This window comes from Mizuhopecten yessoensis, unplaced genomic scaffold (assembly GCF_002113885.1).
Source record: "Mizuhopecten yessoensis strain PY_sf001 unplaced genomic scaffold, ASM211388v2 scaffold10985, whole genome shotgun sequence".
NCBI lineage: Eukaryota > Metazoa > Mollusca > Bivalvia > Pectinida > Pectinidae > Mizuhopecten > Mizuhopecten yessoensis.
In genome coordinates this window covers 1643747-1661833 of record NW_018408820.1, presented here as the reverse complement: position 1 = coordinate 1661833, position 18087 = coordinate 1643747, and the positions used below count along the sequence as shown (strand labels likewise).

At 35.8% G+C, this 18087-nt stretch overlaps 1 protein-coding gene and 1 long non-coding RNA gene across 2 annotated transcripts in view; one reads left to right on the top strand and one right to left on the bottom strand.

Moving 5' to 3' along the window:
• Positions 1 to 10103, top strand: part of LOC110464343 (guanine nucleotide-binding protein G(i) subunit alpha-like) — a 28961-nt gene extending 18858 nt beyond the window's left edge. Inside the window, exons 5-8 of the mRNA XM_021519523.1 lie at positions 996 to 1124; positions 6182 to 6311; positions 7615 to 7768; positions 8169 to 10103. Coding sequence (XP_021375198.1) covers positions 996 to 1124; positions 6182 to 6311; positions 7615 to 7768; positions 8169 to 8356 — 601 coding nt within the window. The 3' untranslated portion in view covers positions 8357 to 10103. The remainder of the gene's footprint in view (positions 1 to 995; positions 1125 to 6181; positions 6312 to 7614; positions 7769 to 8168) is intronic.
• Positions 1 to 18087, bottom strand: part of LOC110464345 — a 43670-nt gene that overhangs the window by 23624 nt on the left and 1959 nt on the right. Inside the window, exon 2 of the long non-coding RNA XR_002464490.1 lies at positions 12964 to 13070. This is a non-coding gene — a long non-coding RNA (uncharacterized LOC110464345). The remainder of the gene's footprint in view (positions 1 to 12963; positions 13071 to 18087) is intronic.

Here is an 18087-nt window from a genome sequence, read left to right as displayed (position 1 = left end):
AATACATGCACCGTACTAACTGCTACGGCAGTTATTTTCTCCTTTGAATACTGCCCACCTGCAATAATGATTCCGTAACGTACTCCTTGCGCTATCTTTTGACCATTTGGCAACTTTTCGTTTCGTAGCTGACACGGTACAACACTTTTCTTTCGCTTACTTCACACGGCCAGTCATTTTGTTTACAAAGAAATGGTGTGCTATGCGCATGCGCTAGTAGAGGGAAATCCCTGAACAAAACGTTGGTCAGACAGGTAGAAATACCGATGATTTTCTTAGATTTAATCATTTTTATGAATCTATTTCAGCCAAATCCGATCGCTATTTTCCATAAGGAGTCTCACTTGATATGTTTATGTTGTATTTGAAAAAAAGACAAAAAATAAAGTTACTTCACCGTGATGCCCCTTTAAGAACCCAATACAATGATACAAATGTATTGCCAAACAATCTGCAACGGCTAAGGCACAAAGTTTTCGAACAATATCTCATATGAAAACTAAAACCTTGCCTCATACAAAACTAAAACCTCGTCTTACAAAAACTCACAAACCACCCAAAACAGTACCAAGACCTTATCACATAAAAATCACAACCTCGTCGTATAAAATACCCATAATCTACTCACTACACTACCAAAACCTTATCACATACAAAAATACTACCTCGTCCTTTATAAAAAAAATACCACCTACCCAATACAAAACCAAAACCTTGTAATAACACATGTACAATCGCATCACATTAAAAACCCACAAACCACCCAATACAATACAACCAACCCTGCAGATCGCAGATCGCGGATCGGGAAAAGAATATCATTCATATATGTTCTTATTGCGGGTCAATCAAGGGTTACTACATTTACATGGCAGAACAATAAATTCAGCCCAGCTAAACATAAAACTGCACAGTAAGCCATCTGTATAACCGTATCAACATGTAAACAGCGGTTGTGTGTATAATAAAACGTGATTTCCATGTTTACTCACCAGTTACTTGAATGCATTGGAGAGGATAACCAAGCCCGGATATATGCCGAGCACACAGGACGTGTTACGCACAGCACTCAAAACAACAGGGATAGTCGAGTCCAAATTCCTGTTCAAAAGCGTGCATTTCAAGTAAGCATTATCAGCGCTTTAACAGCGCTATTTCTTCATTGTTCAAGATAACCATCCATACGATTTTTCATCATGCATTATTTCAGAAATATCACAACATACTATGTATCGTTATATAATGTAAATTTCGTAATGAGGTGTTCTTATCTTTATAAAAATTTTACTACCATGTCAATGTTTTATTAAAAACATGCATGGAAATGTTTTGTCGAAATTCACACGATATAACATATGTCAATATCAGTTTTATAGGGTCTATTTCCAGCTATGTTAAAGTTACATAGGAGCCTGCCCCCTCATAACTTTTGTTTCAGAAGTGCTACCAGATTTATATATCGGTAGATTTTACTTTGAATAACTCTATTTATTTAGATGATTAATTAACAGAATTACAACATGGGGTTGAAAAATGGAATAAAAGCCTGAAAAGTATTTTTCTGAAAAATATATGATAATTTCCCTTGGGAAAGAACTTTCCTTTCACGTGATGCAGATTAATATTTTCATCATCCAGATTTGAGGATAATCGAACATTTTGGTAAAAAATATCACAAGTGGTGTTATTTCAAGTATGTATGCATATTTCGCACAACAAAGTACTCTTTGTGCCCAAAAACGTGAGGACCTAAGACACCTCCATGGCGTTCACCAGAAAGTAATGCACCAGATTACAGGTAATTGGTAATGAAATTCGTTGCATTTTAGGTCACCAACAAGAGATCCCAGAGAGAACCTGGCGCCCACCATTTACTAATCTTCATTGGTTCAATGCCAGTGACGTTTTCTCTTCTTTTCTCCTATCCGTCTGATTAAGTCATGTATACAGTAAATTCCTCATCTGTTAATACAACCATAACATAATCAAGGTTGCTAACTCTGTCCCCCGTTCCAGAAAACATGCGATGTTGTCAAAACCGTTCATATTATGACTCCGGGAGCAGCCTAAACAGACAGGAAAATATGTTTTCCTTAATTTGATATATAATTTACCATATATCATGCAGTATAATTTTCGGTAGATTTCATGAAACATCGAAAAATGACCGAATTTCAGCTGGTCGGACACTGCTGATTCCCGCTAATTCCCTAATGGATAGCGCAAAACACACGGCATGTACGCTATTCAATGTCAATAGGATGTTTCTACGATAGGAAACAAACTTACTTGTTTGATAGTTCATTCCCTTACATTATCATGTATGACACCCAGGTACAGTTTCCAAGGACCAATGGGAACCTACATATCAAATTTGAGAACGATCCCTCAAGAATTAGCAATAACAAACTGTAACTGCCAAAATTCAAGATGGCCACCTTTTATCCAATTTGATTATTCCATCAGTCACAAAAGCAAGCATGCACAATAAAGGACCAATGAAAACCTACAGAGCAAATTTGAGACAGATCCATCCAGTGCTTTCTAAGAAATAGTGATAACAAACCTGTTCTGTCAAAATCCAAGATAGCCGCCAGTCGGCCATTTTGATTATCTGATCAGTCTCAAAAGTAAACAAGACCAACACAACGACAGACCAAAGCGAGCCTACATATCAAATTTGAGAAAGATCCCTCCAGTACTTCCTGCGAGATAGCCTTCACTGTCAAAATCCATCTTCAATATGAGAAAGAGTCATGCGGTAATTTCTGAGAAAAAGCGCTAAGAAATTTTACTTCTAAAAAGTCAAGAGTGGCTTAGGTTAGCTATATAGGGCACTATATCAAATGTTGTATATCATTTCATCTCATAATGAATAGTAATTGTATTGTGAAGGTTACCATTGTATCGCGGAGAAATATCGTAAATGTAAAAGTACAAGAAATGTAAAAAATAAATCCTCTGTGTAAATAGCTTTTGGATATACTACCAAAACATGGCATAGATTGCTCACATGACGATGTTAGTATTTGTCCGAAGTGCTACATAAGGTATCTGTGCAAAGAAAATCTGTAACAGAACGTATGGGAAATGAAACTACTAGTATTTTTCCTCTCTTTACAATCAAGGACCTGTTGTACGGGCACTTTTCACGTAAAAACTATTGTCTTGGTTTCAACAATTTTAATACGAAGGGGGAAAAATCCACACTTCTGCGAAAACGTGCCAGTCATCAATCTATTTTCACGCACAAATTGTGGTGCTCTGCGTCATCACTTGTATGCACATTTCATCTTATTGATAATGAACTAAACACAGGTAATCATACCTTTGGATTCTCAATTAAGAAGGTCGTCTGAAATTGTAATTAACGACCGGTTAGAAGTGTCGTACATCTTATCGAAGACTATGGTGTTGTCTTACTAATCTATGCAATAGGACAGACAGTTGACTTTGTCTGGGAAGGACATTTAATTCAATTGTGGTAATGCAAATAATTTTGATTATACCCAACATTATATATTGTTACTATGTTTGGAGAGGGCTTAAATAGGCTATGCATGCTGCCCAATTCATTTGTCCTTTGACAATAAACTTTATTGAAATTGAAATTGAAACAAAAGATCCCAAACAAACAATTCAAAATATCCGTGTCCTTTCAAAGAATAACTCTATAGTTTCAGTGTTCATTGGTTCTGACCATTTGAGTAGGGAACAGATGCTTTCACACAATTCAGTATTCTTAGAAACATTCCTCGTGAAAAGAGTGACTGTCATCCTATATAGTACATATATTTACATAACAAAGTGCTGACCATAAGCTTCAGAGAATGACTGTGGCCATGGGAACGCAATTGTTTTAAATTCATGAGCATGGCTCTACATGATGGCTACATTTTAGACACAATAGGACCATTCTCGGGAAGCCAACATGATGCAAGTATTTCAAAACAAACATCAAGCTAACAAGGTTGGAGCAAGAGGACATCTTTTAGATCTGTCCTGCCAGTGTTAGAGGATACTGGTATTATTACCAGTAGGTATATCTTAAGGTCGAATGAGTGTATTGATAAACTGAAATAGGAAGTACATCCCTAGTTGAAAATTCTCAGACCATTTTGTTTTACCAAGTGCCAAAAATACAGGAAAAGTAAGTAGAAAATATTGTTGATAATCATATTACCAAAGAGTTGTCATTCTTGGCAGAATATTATAATACAGAAATACATTATACTATAATTACTGTGTAATGAGTCATTATGTTTAGGTTTGGTCCATTATCTTATAATGATGAATATTGTATGTTTATTATTGACAGAACAGTGTGTTCTCTCAATATTAAAGTATTTCAAAGCAATGCAGGCATTTATTCAGGTTTTTTATCAATGAGCCACATGTGTCCATTTTTCTGTACTTCAGGAAGCCGGCTACCTAATTCTCTACTGTGAAGTTTTTCAAGAAAGATAAGTCTTACCTGCAATTACTATGTGTATATGGTTTTATTATAAAATGTCAATTTTTAATCGTTTATAGATAATTCATTTGACATAACTTCAGCATTTATTAAATTGATATACATTAATGCAATACTAATATATGTCAGTGTCTTTTTTATTGACATTATTTTGTATCTTTATTTTTGTTTTCAAAAGTCACTCATTTTTACATAAATTTCCATTTGAATTCCTTGAAATTATGACAACCTATATTTTTTTTTGTGGCAGTTACTAAATCCCGATGGACTGTAGAGTCTTATCATGGTCGTCTTAAGCATTGGACGTTTTCTAGATCTCAACTAGCATCAAATTGCTTCATTGATATAAGTGCTAAAGATTGAGACTACATGTTTAAATGGGATACGGGGACTAAGTTATCAAAGATAACACAGAAAGGTCGCACAACAAATGAATTTCGACTTGCAAAAACAAACTGTTTGGTTCAGAGGCTTAAAACAGAACAAGCTCTCTCCAAGAGAGCCAAGTCGGAATTCATAAAGATGGATGCGTCTTCACTTACTTTTGCAGAGCTCAATTTGGAATATTTGAAGTCTATACTTCGCGGCACCAGTTATAATAAGCTCCAGAATATATCAGTGAATATCTTGATGATGGAGATTATGAAATAAGGGTGTGTCTTCACTCCCAAGACCTCATCCGTTGTCAGATTCGTTCCAGACACACGAGCCAGACTGAATATAATGTTTGGTACAGCACGACACCAAATGATAATAATCAAATAAAAGAATACTACTGCCACAGCTCAGTTGGTCAAAGAACTCTAGGAATGTATGCGTATACACCATACGTACTTTATTATTTGGGTTAGTATAGCAATCTTCAAAATCCGGAACAGTTACACCCAAGGGCTAAGAGGTTCCGACAAAGCTTGAAATAAGTTGTTTTCTTGTGAATCTAGATTCACCAGTTTGAAAACAAACTCAAAGCCTCACCTTGTTTTCTCTTCCTTCTTTTTTCCAAGTCTGCCATTCGAACACATTTCATACTCCTGTACCTCCAACAAGTTCTTGTAAATGTCATTTGCTGTTGATAGGGCGTCTAACTTTAAAATTTATTCCAAAAAGAAAGTAACAAACAAACACACAATCTCTTAATTCCATTGCTATTGCAAGAAAGTTGAATGAGAATCTGACAACTGATTTGGCAGTAGAATGAATGTTTTGGTGGCCATCTGGAAATGGAATAAACCAACTAATATAAAGATTCATTCCGTCCGAACTGGAACTATTAATTTGTTCTTTTCTACACAATTGCTGTACTATAGTCAGTTATCTATTCTTTTTCTCTGTCGTTGTCTACTATTAAGGGGCATTTGAGGAAATCAAGAGTATACCTGTTGTATCGTAATAGGCGACTGGTGTTTGGACCCCTGCGGCATAGGGGATTTCTTCCATGACTTCTACGAAGGGAACATGGAAGAGACCAAAATTGATCTGCCGCCCCAACATTTGGTTCTACGAAAAAAGGAACCAAGTGTTAATTTGCATTTCAATGGGTGTTTTTGTTGTGATAAGGTTCAGGTCTATACCATACCAAAAGAACATTGAAATCAAAGTAGGGGCTATTTTGGGAAACCACCCTTTATGAAACATTAAACAAATAAACCGTGACTATGATTCACTAGTTCTAGATTTTTTTTTTATTACACTTTAATATATTTGTAGAGTGATCGACACTGGAGGGCAACGATCAGAGAGGAAGAAGTGGATCCATTGTTTTCAGGACGTGACGTCAGTTCTGTTTATTGTTGCTATGAGTGAATATGATTTGACCTTAATTGAGGACGAAGACGTGGTAAGGCAATGGTTATAAAACGAGAAAAATATCAAAAGCCTGACACTATCGCCATTTTACCTTTCACTATCACTAACTGGTGATTTCAAAGAAATGCATGATTATTTTTATAGTGAACCAATATTGAAACTTTTGCTACAGTTTCTGTACCATAAATATAGTATTAATCACACTTATTTTTATTTTTTCCAGTACAAAGTTCTGTTTCAAAATAAACCAAACTGTATTCCAATCGTTGGTATGCACATTTTGTCCCTTTTAATGACAATATAACATAATTGACAAAGGGAGACATAAACCTGTCTGCCGTTTGTCCATACATTTATTTCCATTATTAAATCAATATATTCATTTTGATTGCTGCTGTTATTATTATCATTGTTAGGATTTGATTTTAAACGACCCATAAACACAAAAGTGACCATTAACGTCATTGAAAGTAGATGACACGTGTTATAGGAAATTACATCAAACGAACAAAAAAGTAAAAAAACAAATGTCAACTTGAAACAAAGTGTCTATGATTTAGTTACATCTTTTTGAACAGACTAATAGTTGTAAGGTACGTTAGAATTGCCGATATACTGACATTTTCGAAAAGTGATTTGAGAATTGTTACGTTGCAAACAAGAAAAACATTATTTTTGTTTTGGTTAGCTTGTAGTAATAGTACTATTACAATAAGATATGATGAAGTTTTAAACTAATCTTGGTTCTAAAGATGCATACTTTCTCTTTTGCCAATTTAAATTATTCAGTTTTAGTTTGATGAACTCCTTTTCGTGAACCTCTGGGTTTTTTGTTTTTTTTTATTAATTTTATTTTTCAAGCCTTTTTTGACATTTATAATACATCAACATGACATATACATACACTCTCTCACACAAACAGTTAGCAATCATCAACACCTGTTTTACAGTGTTGTTTGGCCCAAAATGACTACAAACAGGGGGAAAAGCATGCTGTATTCTTGTGCATGATCGTATGAGGCCCTAAAGTGGCCCGTACATAATCGGGGGTTTTCCTCTGCTTTCTACACATAGAACACTGACGAGACCAAAATTGATATGCTGCCCCTCAGCAACAATTTGGATCCTCTCCGTTTCCTATCTTTTCTGTCTACTTTCTCTCTTCTATATCTTCGTTCTCTTCCCGGCGGTTTCTCCTCAAGCAGCAGTCTTTATCTGACTGTGGCTGTTGCAAGGTCGTTAAATGCCAAATATGCAAATCTTAATTCTACAAATTGGAAGAGTAATACAAGTCATAATGACTAGCTGTGTATGTATTTTGTAAATGGTTTCAGAACCGAATGGGTGAGAGTTTACGCCTGTTTGATAGCATCTGCAACAACAAGTGGTTCGTGCAGACTCACATGATCCTTTTCCTGAACAAGAAGGACTTGTTCAAGGAGAAGATAACTCGATCACCACTCACAGTTTGTTTCTCCGATTACCAAGGTATTGTATAGTTTTATATCGCTAACGTATAACAGTAGTGTACCGTGTGTTCATCTATTCGTATAGAACTTTCATAGGGGTAATGATATAAAAAACAATAGAATTACGTCACATTGTGATTCGAACAATGACGTTGAATCGTTAAATGATTCTAACTGATTTTAAAAATATTTAACGGGTGTGCCAACCACGAAATGTAGTATGGTAATAAATACAATACTAAGTTAAAATTCAAGACATTTCATACCAAAATAAGCAAGAAATCTCAATTCGAATTTTTGATAATAAACCTTTTCCTATACATCCAGTATCTCCTGTGTTGTCCTCTGCAATGCGGAAGTTACAGTTGAACATGTGAAAAGGAGATATATAATGAAGTATGCATTTGTTCTCATTTTAGGTCAGAACACCTTCGAAGCGGCAGCACCATACATACAGTTTAAGTTTTTAAACACCAACAAATGCGAGAACAAGGAAATGTTCTGTCACTTCACATGTGCCACTGATACCAATAACATTCAGTTTGTGTTCGACACAATCAGTGACAGTATTTTTAACGAAAATCTGGAAAGTATTGGCTTAAATTGACACGTTCATGTGTTATGTTCTGTAAAACAATAGTGTTCTTTCCGATCACACCTCGTGTCAGACGATATTACTGTATTTCAACAGCTCTTGTCGCATGATATTACTCTGCCAAGCATTGCATCGCGTCAGAATTCATACAATATTTATGTATCCAGCAATGCCCCATGTCCAACATTTTAAAGTACGGTTAGATATAAATGATTCATGAATAAATCCTTTTCTGATTTGCTCTTTCGCTAGAGCCTGTAATGTAACTGCTCAACTGTCAAGTCTGATATAAATGTAGGTTATTCGATATGTTTAATACGAAATTCGATTACTTTTTTTCTTAAAGTCAGAGACAGTCATATTTATTCCTCGTTATTTTTTTGACAATTTATTAGCCCAAGTGACCTTTCCTGTGTTGTTTGCCATTAAGCATGTAAATAATAATGATAATACATCATTCCTCCAAAGTAATGTGTTTAAGTGTAGGACTGTGTTCGTCCAGATTAGCTTTCTGCAAGAAACCTTATTTACGTAAGTGTTCCTATGGGCATGTTGTTTTATCTGATGCTACCTTTGCAACACTCGTTAACTATGTCTTTTCTGGTTTTATTTCTCTATTCTTTCTTTCGGCATCAGTCTTCATATGCCCATATTTAATGCTTTGCGAAGAAGCACTACAAAGAATGTGGGGATGAAAGGTTATTTCCTTGTGAAATAATTTGTATGAAATGACCATAAATTTGGTTATCGAATGAGATGGTTTTAAACTAGATATTAATATCGACGCGGCTGTCTACCAAAAAACACACTTTCCATGTTTGACTTCATCCCATCTTCATCTTTAACTCTGTAGACTATACCACGATATAACAACGCTAAATAATTAACGAAATTGAGTGCGATCAATCCCAAGTATCAATATATATACCGCTAATGCCAGTCCACAGAAGTCCACAAAATAATACGCATCCTCTCAATCGTTTCTTAACAACATAGTAACGATTGGTAGCGTCCTTATACTGTTTGATATTGCCCTTTTTTTCTATCAGATGCATTAATTAATGAGTAGGCATGCGCGATGCATTCGGCTTATGGAGAGCACTATTAGGATTCTTGACTTGTTAATCAAAGGCGGTAAGGTATCAGACCAAATGTATACCTAGCATCCTTCCAATAAATGTTCAGTAGTTATCAAGACGATATGGAATGCATGATAGTCTAATAGCTTGATCTTACAAATGGTGTAATATTTCGATAGACACCGTCGGCAGGACTTGTAATTATATGTTGCACACCTCAATCCGTTAATTAATATGCTCATTATGGACATCATAGCTATAGTCATGACAAGTTTGAAGGATGATGTGAAATTGTAAACTAAAGGTAATTTGCTGGCTTGAAATAATAAATTCGTATCTTATGACACTCGTTTAAAATCATGTATGTTATAGATTGTGTCCTACTAAATCAAAACAAGTGTCCCTTTGAGAAAAGTTCGTAATGTTTCAGCAATGATACATTTCTTGACTTTAAGCTATTGTAAGACATCTATATTGTATATACAATATGGCTTGAAATGACAGGGAAACCGACACTTGTTCAGGATATGTGTTTTATCTCGTTGTCAGGATATACCATTCCGTAGGAGAGGAGAGGAGCGGATCAGTGGAATGTCAGCGTATCAATAACAAGAGTACCCCGGGGCGGAACAATATACGCCCGTTGAATGCCATATATTGTTATATACTTTCTTACATTGAAATAAGATCTGCATCATTCAAAGAGTGGTTAGCTGACATGGTGATGTAGGAGAAAATCTCCGGATAAAAAAAATGAAATACTGAAATGAACAAATGGCAATAACCTTTGCAAAAATCGTCGAATCAAAATTCTTTTCAGGGAAACACAACAACATATCATGATTATTTAGCCTACTTAGTTTCAAAGAGATCCGTTGTAAATTGTAGGAGGAGAATGCCGAACAAAAATCAAATACTGAAATGAACAAAGGGCAACAACTTTTGCAAAAATTGTCGAATCAAAATTCCTTTCAAGTAAACACAACATAACATATCATGATTATTTAGCCTACTTAGTTTCAAAGAGATCCGTTGTAAATTGTAGGAGGAGAATGCCGAACAAAAATCAAATACTGAAATAAACAAAGGGCAATTACTTTTGCAAAATTCGTTGAATCAAAATTCTTTAAAGGGGGATACAACTTCATATCATGATTATAATGTATACCAAGTTTCAAAGAGATCGGTCGAAAAATGTAGGAGAAGATTGCCGGACAAACAAAATTTTACGCCGGCCGGCCAGACAGACGGACGGACAACGCAATACCATAATACTCCCGTCCCGTGTTAACACTTCTTAGTATACAGAGCACACACTTCCATGTTTACATTAGTCGTTTCTACATCAAGGCATGCCCTACAAAAGAAATGGCGGCATATAACTTTTAACAAATACTGTACCCTTCTGCCTCACATTCTTTTGCCGCGTGTTGAGGAAAATAGAGGGTGAAACTCCTTCTATCTTCAAGTACTACTTCAAATAGTGTCTACGTAGGCGTAAATGCCGTAAAATTATTTAGCAGAACGTCGAGTGTTGAAAGTGTATTAACGCTCAATATTGTTGTATTGGGGCCAGCATATCAATTCGCAGTCTTTGCACAATTCCAGAAAAGAAAGTTGCTGTTATATGTATGCTATATATGTGAACCTTACAATGTATTGATTATAGTGTAAATATATGTAACTCCGTAAACACTTTGTATTATATTTGAGATATCTCCAGAAAGAAGATCAGAAAAGAAGCAATTTGTTCAGGAAACAATGTATACCCTAGTCAAAGAATGCCTAGTCAGTCAATGAAAGTTGAACATTTTGATCAACATGATAATGATGATAGTTTATTGACAGTGATGTAATTTGTGATCAAAGTACTGAAGACCCTGGAAATCAAAGTGACAGCAAGTTTGAAAAATTTGTTTTATTTTTTGATCTCGATGATGCCACATTAACTTCTGCCCCAAAAATTGAAATACAGAAGTGTTTGTACAGAAATAAGGTGTGTTTGTTACCCAGGAACATCCGTCGTCAGGTAACACTGATGTCGTTGAACATGTTTTACACTTGTAACCAAATACTGTGTCAAAACACCACCAACTCACCGAGAAGCGTGAGGCTTTGTGTTCACAATTAGACGAGTTATTAAAACACGGTGGTATCCTCCCAACCCATCCCAGTTAGTGAAAAAGAGGATCTCTCAATTTCAAGCCGAATTGTTTCAGTTTTAAAACAGCAAAGGAATCAGAGTTCTAACTCCAAGAACGTAAAAGCCTCACACTTGTCATATCGGTTCAGTTGTGACTTTCACTTCCTGAATTCCCAAACACAACCATTTCGTTACACGATACCAAATATTCAGGAGTTTACTGAATCGTTTACCAACAATTTTCCAACCTTTATTACCTCCATCGACATGAGCTCTTGATTTTTCCAGATTGGTATAGATCCTGAGTGTGTGAAACATACAGCTTTTAATACTTGTTTCTGAACTTACAAATTTTCTCGACATCCAACGGGTCTTTGTTCGGTTCGGTTCCGTTCTAACGGCCTCATTAAACAACAACGCTTGAGCTTCTCAAAATAGTGTACGCTGTTCTGGAGTGTGCTACATATATCAGGGGGAGGTATTTCGTAGTAGAATGTGATCATCAAGCACTTCAAACCCTCTGCCAAAAACAGTTTAATAGAGCTATATATGAAAGGCAACCTCGATATTCAGGGGTTACGCTCACTTTCGCTCTGCACACCCCTGGAATATGTCATAGCAAAACTGAAGGCTCAGTGTGCAGCACCTTGTGGATGAGACGAGAAGACTAGTTTGATCCTTTGCTGTACATGAAAATAATTTCGCGGTCGCGTAACGGTAAACAATGACAGGCTTTGAAGTCGGGAGTCGCTCCTTTGTAATCTTCAAAGGACAAGTATTAGCCTAGTGATTGGTCAGGTTTTTTTTACCTGACACCAATCAAATAGCTAGCCGCGTGCCTTCCTTTTTGCTATGACATATTCCAGGGGTGTAGAGAGCGAATGTGGGCTGAACCCCTGGATATCGAGGATGTATGAAAGGTGGCTTGTAATTCTACAAAGATTAAACAAATTGTTTACAAACCTGCGACAAAAAGGGTTATACCGGTCTCGTTATCCAGATGACTTACCTTTCCATCAGTTGGAGAAACGGATCACAGTCCAGAGGAAACTTATTTGAATTTCCCTTATTGTGGTAAATGCGTATTCATGGAGTAAGTATTCTTAATCATGTAATTGGTTTACAGTCGTTAGAGTTGCCCCACTTGTTTAGATGCCATGTGGCTGAGCGGCTATATTGATGTAGCGTCTGCTCGCTCTGCTGTACTGAAACAACGATATGGCAAATAAAGATCGTCTGCAAGCTGTCATAGTCCCATGTTACTTCATTTATGTTGACGAACCACTAACAACTATTACTTTACCTACTAGACAGACACTATCCCTGTAACAACGGAATGTTAATTCTGAGGATGAGATCAACAACGTTTCAGTAATGTATCATTTACCATTTCCTACCTTTCACGTTGCAGATGAGTTGTTTATTGTAGGCATTTAGGAGGGTATTTCGAGGCCGCGTAAGGAAAATCATGTTCACAGCGACAAAGCTCAACAAAATCATCAATCTGAAAATAACAACATTGACTCTGGTACAAAGAAGCACATACAATCCAAGGACACTGTTGCTTCTCCAGGAAACGTTGTGACTCGACTGTTAAGTATTCTACGAACAAGACAACACATTCTCATATGATGGACCCGATCCACTTTCCAGCGACATTGACAAATCAAGCGGTGTCCAATATATAGTACCTATAGACATTTTCAGTCTTTCAACATATATTGATGGTACCAAACAAAGTGCTCTACGGGAACCGCTAAAACCCATCACAGCACACGCGAAACATCAGGATGATACGTTTAATGATAGAGGGCGGAGCTCTCCCTATAGGTAACACGTATGTAAGAAAAATAATGATTATTCACAATACCTATGAAACTGAAAAACTTGTCTTAACATGGCCGCCAGTCGCACGCGCTGTTGTCTCTGCCATCTTGATCTCGAAACAAGTTCTTGTTTGCCGAATCTCGAAAAACGTTACATTTTTGTAAGATTTAAAACTTATATCTAACTATAGGATACTTAAATATTTGATACTTTCCGGTTAAAGACGTTAATTCTCTTGACATAACTTAACCGGCTACATTGCTCTAGTTCTGAATGGTCGAAAAATGATTGTGTCGGTAGTGTGGTCTCGTTCAATCAGACACTTGTGAGGACAACAAGAGTCTGGTTGAACGAGACTATATGCAGTGGTATCAATCACCACGCAGAGTTACGGTCCTTGCACTCCATACGATAACTCTGGGTAGAGATTGCAGTGGTATATATTTAGAAAACGGAATTTCAACAAAACAACGTGCTGGTTGTCAACAAAAAAGGGAGTTTATCACAGTGACGCAAAATGATACGATAAAAAGCCATACAAGTATTTTCATAAGAATGTTTTATTTTATATTTTGCACGAAACAAAACAGAAGAAAACAATTGAATCCATAACAATTTCATTTTTGAATACAATCTCACAGCTATTTTTTATTCACAAAAGAAAATCTGCTGTTTTACAAATCTGCACGATTTGAAAAACGATATCTTTACAGTTTTAAGTGCAAAATTTATTCAATTTTTAATTGCGGAAACTATACATTTTCTCTATTGCTAAAACTATACATATAGTCAGTAAGCTGCTGAAACAAATATATTCGTTCCGGTGGAACTGAGATAGAGTATGTTAGATCTACAATAAATGTGCAGACTATCATTTCTGAATTGAGGGATATTTCAAATTATTTTTAGTCACGTGAAAATGTTTTTGTGAAATTCACATGTATTCCATCTGTTTCCCTTGAAAAATTTCGGTGATTTCAAATACATTGAAACGAAAACTGCAGTATTCTATGTATTCAGAAGAGGAAAGACAACTACAGCAAAAACACTTAAAGGAAGATTTGAAAACTATTAACTCTGCATTACTTGCTATTTCCACACCTGTGAGATGGGATCGCGACCTTTTGTTATGTTCCACAAAGAAACGTGGTAGAAAAGCAATACATCAAAAAAAAAAAATATGAATACATCGTACAAAGACTCGTATGATGGAGTGCATCCTAGTGATGTGCTGTCAAATAAATGGTATTATTTCATGTGTTTGTCTGTCACTTGTGACATAGAAGTAAAACAAGCAATTCAATTTGAAGAAGCAATAAATGATACTGACTCCAATTTCAATGAAAATGACTCTTGGGATTGTTACGCCATTGGTTTGGGTGAGAAAATTACGTCGTTTTCTCAAAAATTGATGACGTTAATCTCACAAACCAATGACGTAACAATCGATACCTGCTCACAAGAGAAGATAACGCTGCAATACGAAAAGACGGAATATGTACTTGCTTATTTTTAAACTTGATACATTTGACGTTGAACAGATCTTTCACTTTTTACCTTTGAATGTAATTTGAATGCGATTGCTGAGTAAGACGAAAACAGTGTCTTTTCTATACACTATTAACTTGCTATAAAATTGCCAGGAATGTATCCTCCAGACGAATACATGTATATGCAACCTTAGCAAATATGTATCATAACAAACTGTATATACTCTGGGTACTGTTTCCTACTTTCCAAATACAGATTGGTGGAATTTCTGATTTATGGATATTTTTACGGTTTTTTCTTCTGAACTTTCTGTTGGAGTTTTTTTTTAGAAAACTGCTGCAAGTGGTGTATTTCAACTTTTGATTTCTCTGACTTAGGAAAAAGGATACGACTAGTAGGTCTACCGCGGATCAGGCTCGCGCCACAACTCATTGTTGAGTTTTTGTGCTTAATCACGTGTACAAATCATTTAACAATAAATAAGCTTTGTTTTATGCAATGTAACTCTCTATGTAACAAATAATGTGCAAAGAAAAAATAATCGTAGATTGAGACACAGATGAAAACAAGTTTTCATAAAACATGGGTGTTGATGAAGTGACGGACAAACCTATAAATATTAATTACAGCATTTGCAAAAATTCGAGGAAATTTTGGTCATAGAATTCGACAGAACGACGGTATGGTGCTGATTTGTGCCATTTCGTCTATGTGTTAATTTCAACACCCCAAGCCTTGTCCCAAGCAACCGCGATTTATCGTATGTGTTCAGGACGTGCACCTTCAGTCAAAAAATCCTGTATTAAACTTTGTTTTCTTATATATATGCATTTTAAATAAGGGAGGTTGATTACTGTTTGTGACAAAATCTACAGCGACATTCTCTAGTGTTTTGTATGAAGTGGGACAGAAAACATTAAAATTCCTTTACACTACAAGTAACGAGGGCGCGAATTTAAAACCAGCAAATATAGGTTAGTATGTTTTGAACTGGAATATATATCAATATAAATTAATTTGCAAAAGAAAGCAAGTATGAAGCAAAATATTTACTCAAATATTTTTTTCCTGCGGTATAATGTAATAGTCATCATAATGCAGAGTAAAATATCCGGAACATGTACCTTTTTGTTATGCTAACCGAATCAAACCATTGGTTACTTGCAAGAATATCTCACCTGTTGGTTTGTCTCACGAATTCCTTCATCAGGTTTACAGTAAAAAATAATAACAAATAGTCAACTGGTTCCGCATCACAAGATACAAGATACAAGATACAAGAAACTTTATTTAACGTCGCATACAGGTATACAAGCAACATTAGCTCTTGAGAGCTATTATTGCGACAAACATATGTAAAAATAACAATAACATATTATATTACAAGTAAAGGGAGATAATCACATATATTAATAATAAAACAGTAATAATCTCCCAGGTTTCTTAGTGATTGAGAGTCCCTTACCTACAAAGGCCCCCGGGATATATATATATAAATGGTGTTAATATATGAAAAGCATTAAATGTGATCACAGATAAGTAGTATTCAGAATAGGAAAATAAAAGGCATAGTTAATAGTGAATGAATACTTGTATATCACACAAGAATTACTTAGGACTTATGTTATGATTAAAACACTATGAAGTGGAATATACATACAATGCTAATATAGCAAAGAATAAAATTTGACGGAATATACACTATTATAGTGTGAATTAAAAATGATACCGAAATCAATTAACAAAAATTATCAAGTTTTGTAAAAACGTTGAGGCATTTGATGAAGTTGAGGTGCCACTGGCGGAATGTCATTTATCTCGGGCTCTGGAGGAAACACCGTTATCCAAGGTCTGTTGGCCATGTTTTTGGTAGGAATGACGTCATGAACTTTTTGTTTACGTCATATAATCATCTTTTACGTCAGCAAAACTTGTCCTTCCCCGACCCCGGCTGGTCATTTTGTTTTGTTTTAGAATTCGGTTTGCGACAGCATCTTACAGTGTTATAGTAGACGAATACCAGTACGATATAACGAAGATGGTTCAATGGTGGCGTGCCGGTGTGCGCACTTTAGTCGAAAATTATAATAATTGAACAATGGCGTAACTCTTTAGAAAGTAGAGCTCTACATATTCGAAATCCAAGGTCCTGAACTAGTGTCGAGAGAGTAACGCTTGGATTCAGTAAATGTACAAAAAATAGAGTATGCTCTAGCATCACCTACAAACATGTTGATGTACACAAAAAGTCGCATTCGTCGTTATATAGTGACGGCAAAACCTACAGGTTTCTAAATTATACTAATTTTTTGGCTTGTAAAACAATTTACGAACGATGTACTGGTAAACATTTAACAATATAAAGTAATAAATAATGATTTCAGCTTTCCATAGAGGCATGGCATGTGGTTCTGGGTGACCATAATAGTTTTATATGATCTTTTGATAAATATCTAATTCAACATAGATTCTATGTCTTTCAGTACGCTTGACGTCCTGGTAAAACGTAATTGGGTCTACGCATATATTGTTGACGTCATAGTTCAACGACGTCATAATAGGAAATTTGAAAGCCACAGTGAAATCTTGGCCTGACAGAAAATCAGGGTTTCACTGTGGAAGCGAATGGGTTCAACGGAGCAACGGTGTCAGTATATAAGAAACTATTCGCGGACTTTCGTGCTGTAAGCGATGTATTTGAACTTTCAATTCCTCGGAGATATGACGTTGGATACGGCCGGTGGACATATGGCGGGGACAAGGCGCGCGCCACGACTCGTTGTTGTTAACTTGTGACTAAACCCTTATAGACATTATCTGGTATCAATTTTTATTAAACTTCTGTTTTCTATACTGTAGCTCTGGGTTAAACAATAGCAAACACAGGCATTTTAACAGTGATGTAAGCCGATTTTTCGTAGTAGATTTTCATATACACAGTAACCCCCCACCTTAGTTGCTTTTTTATTTTATCTATATCACGACTGAGCCAGTGTATACTGTTGTTCAGATAAGTTGGCTAGATCAATAGTATAATGGTCTGAGGTCCGGGGTTCGAAACCCGTTCGGACCCTGTTGCATTTTTTTCCTTTTTATTTCATCACTTGTTTTTCATTAAAGTACCATAAGATATGTCTCTTTCACTTCGCAGAAATGATTGATCAAATCTATAGTCACGATGGAAAAAGTACGCGGAGTTCTGT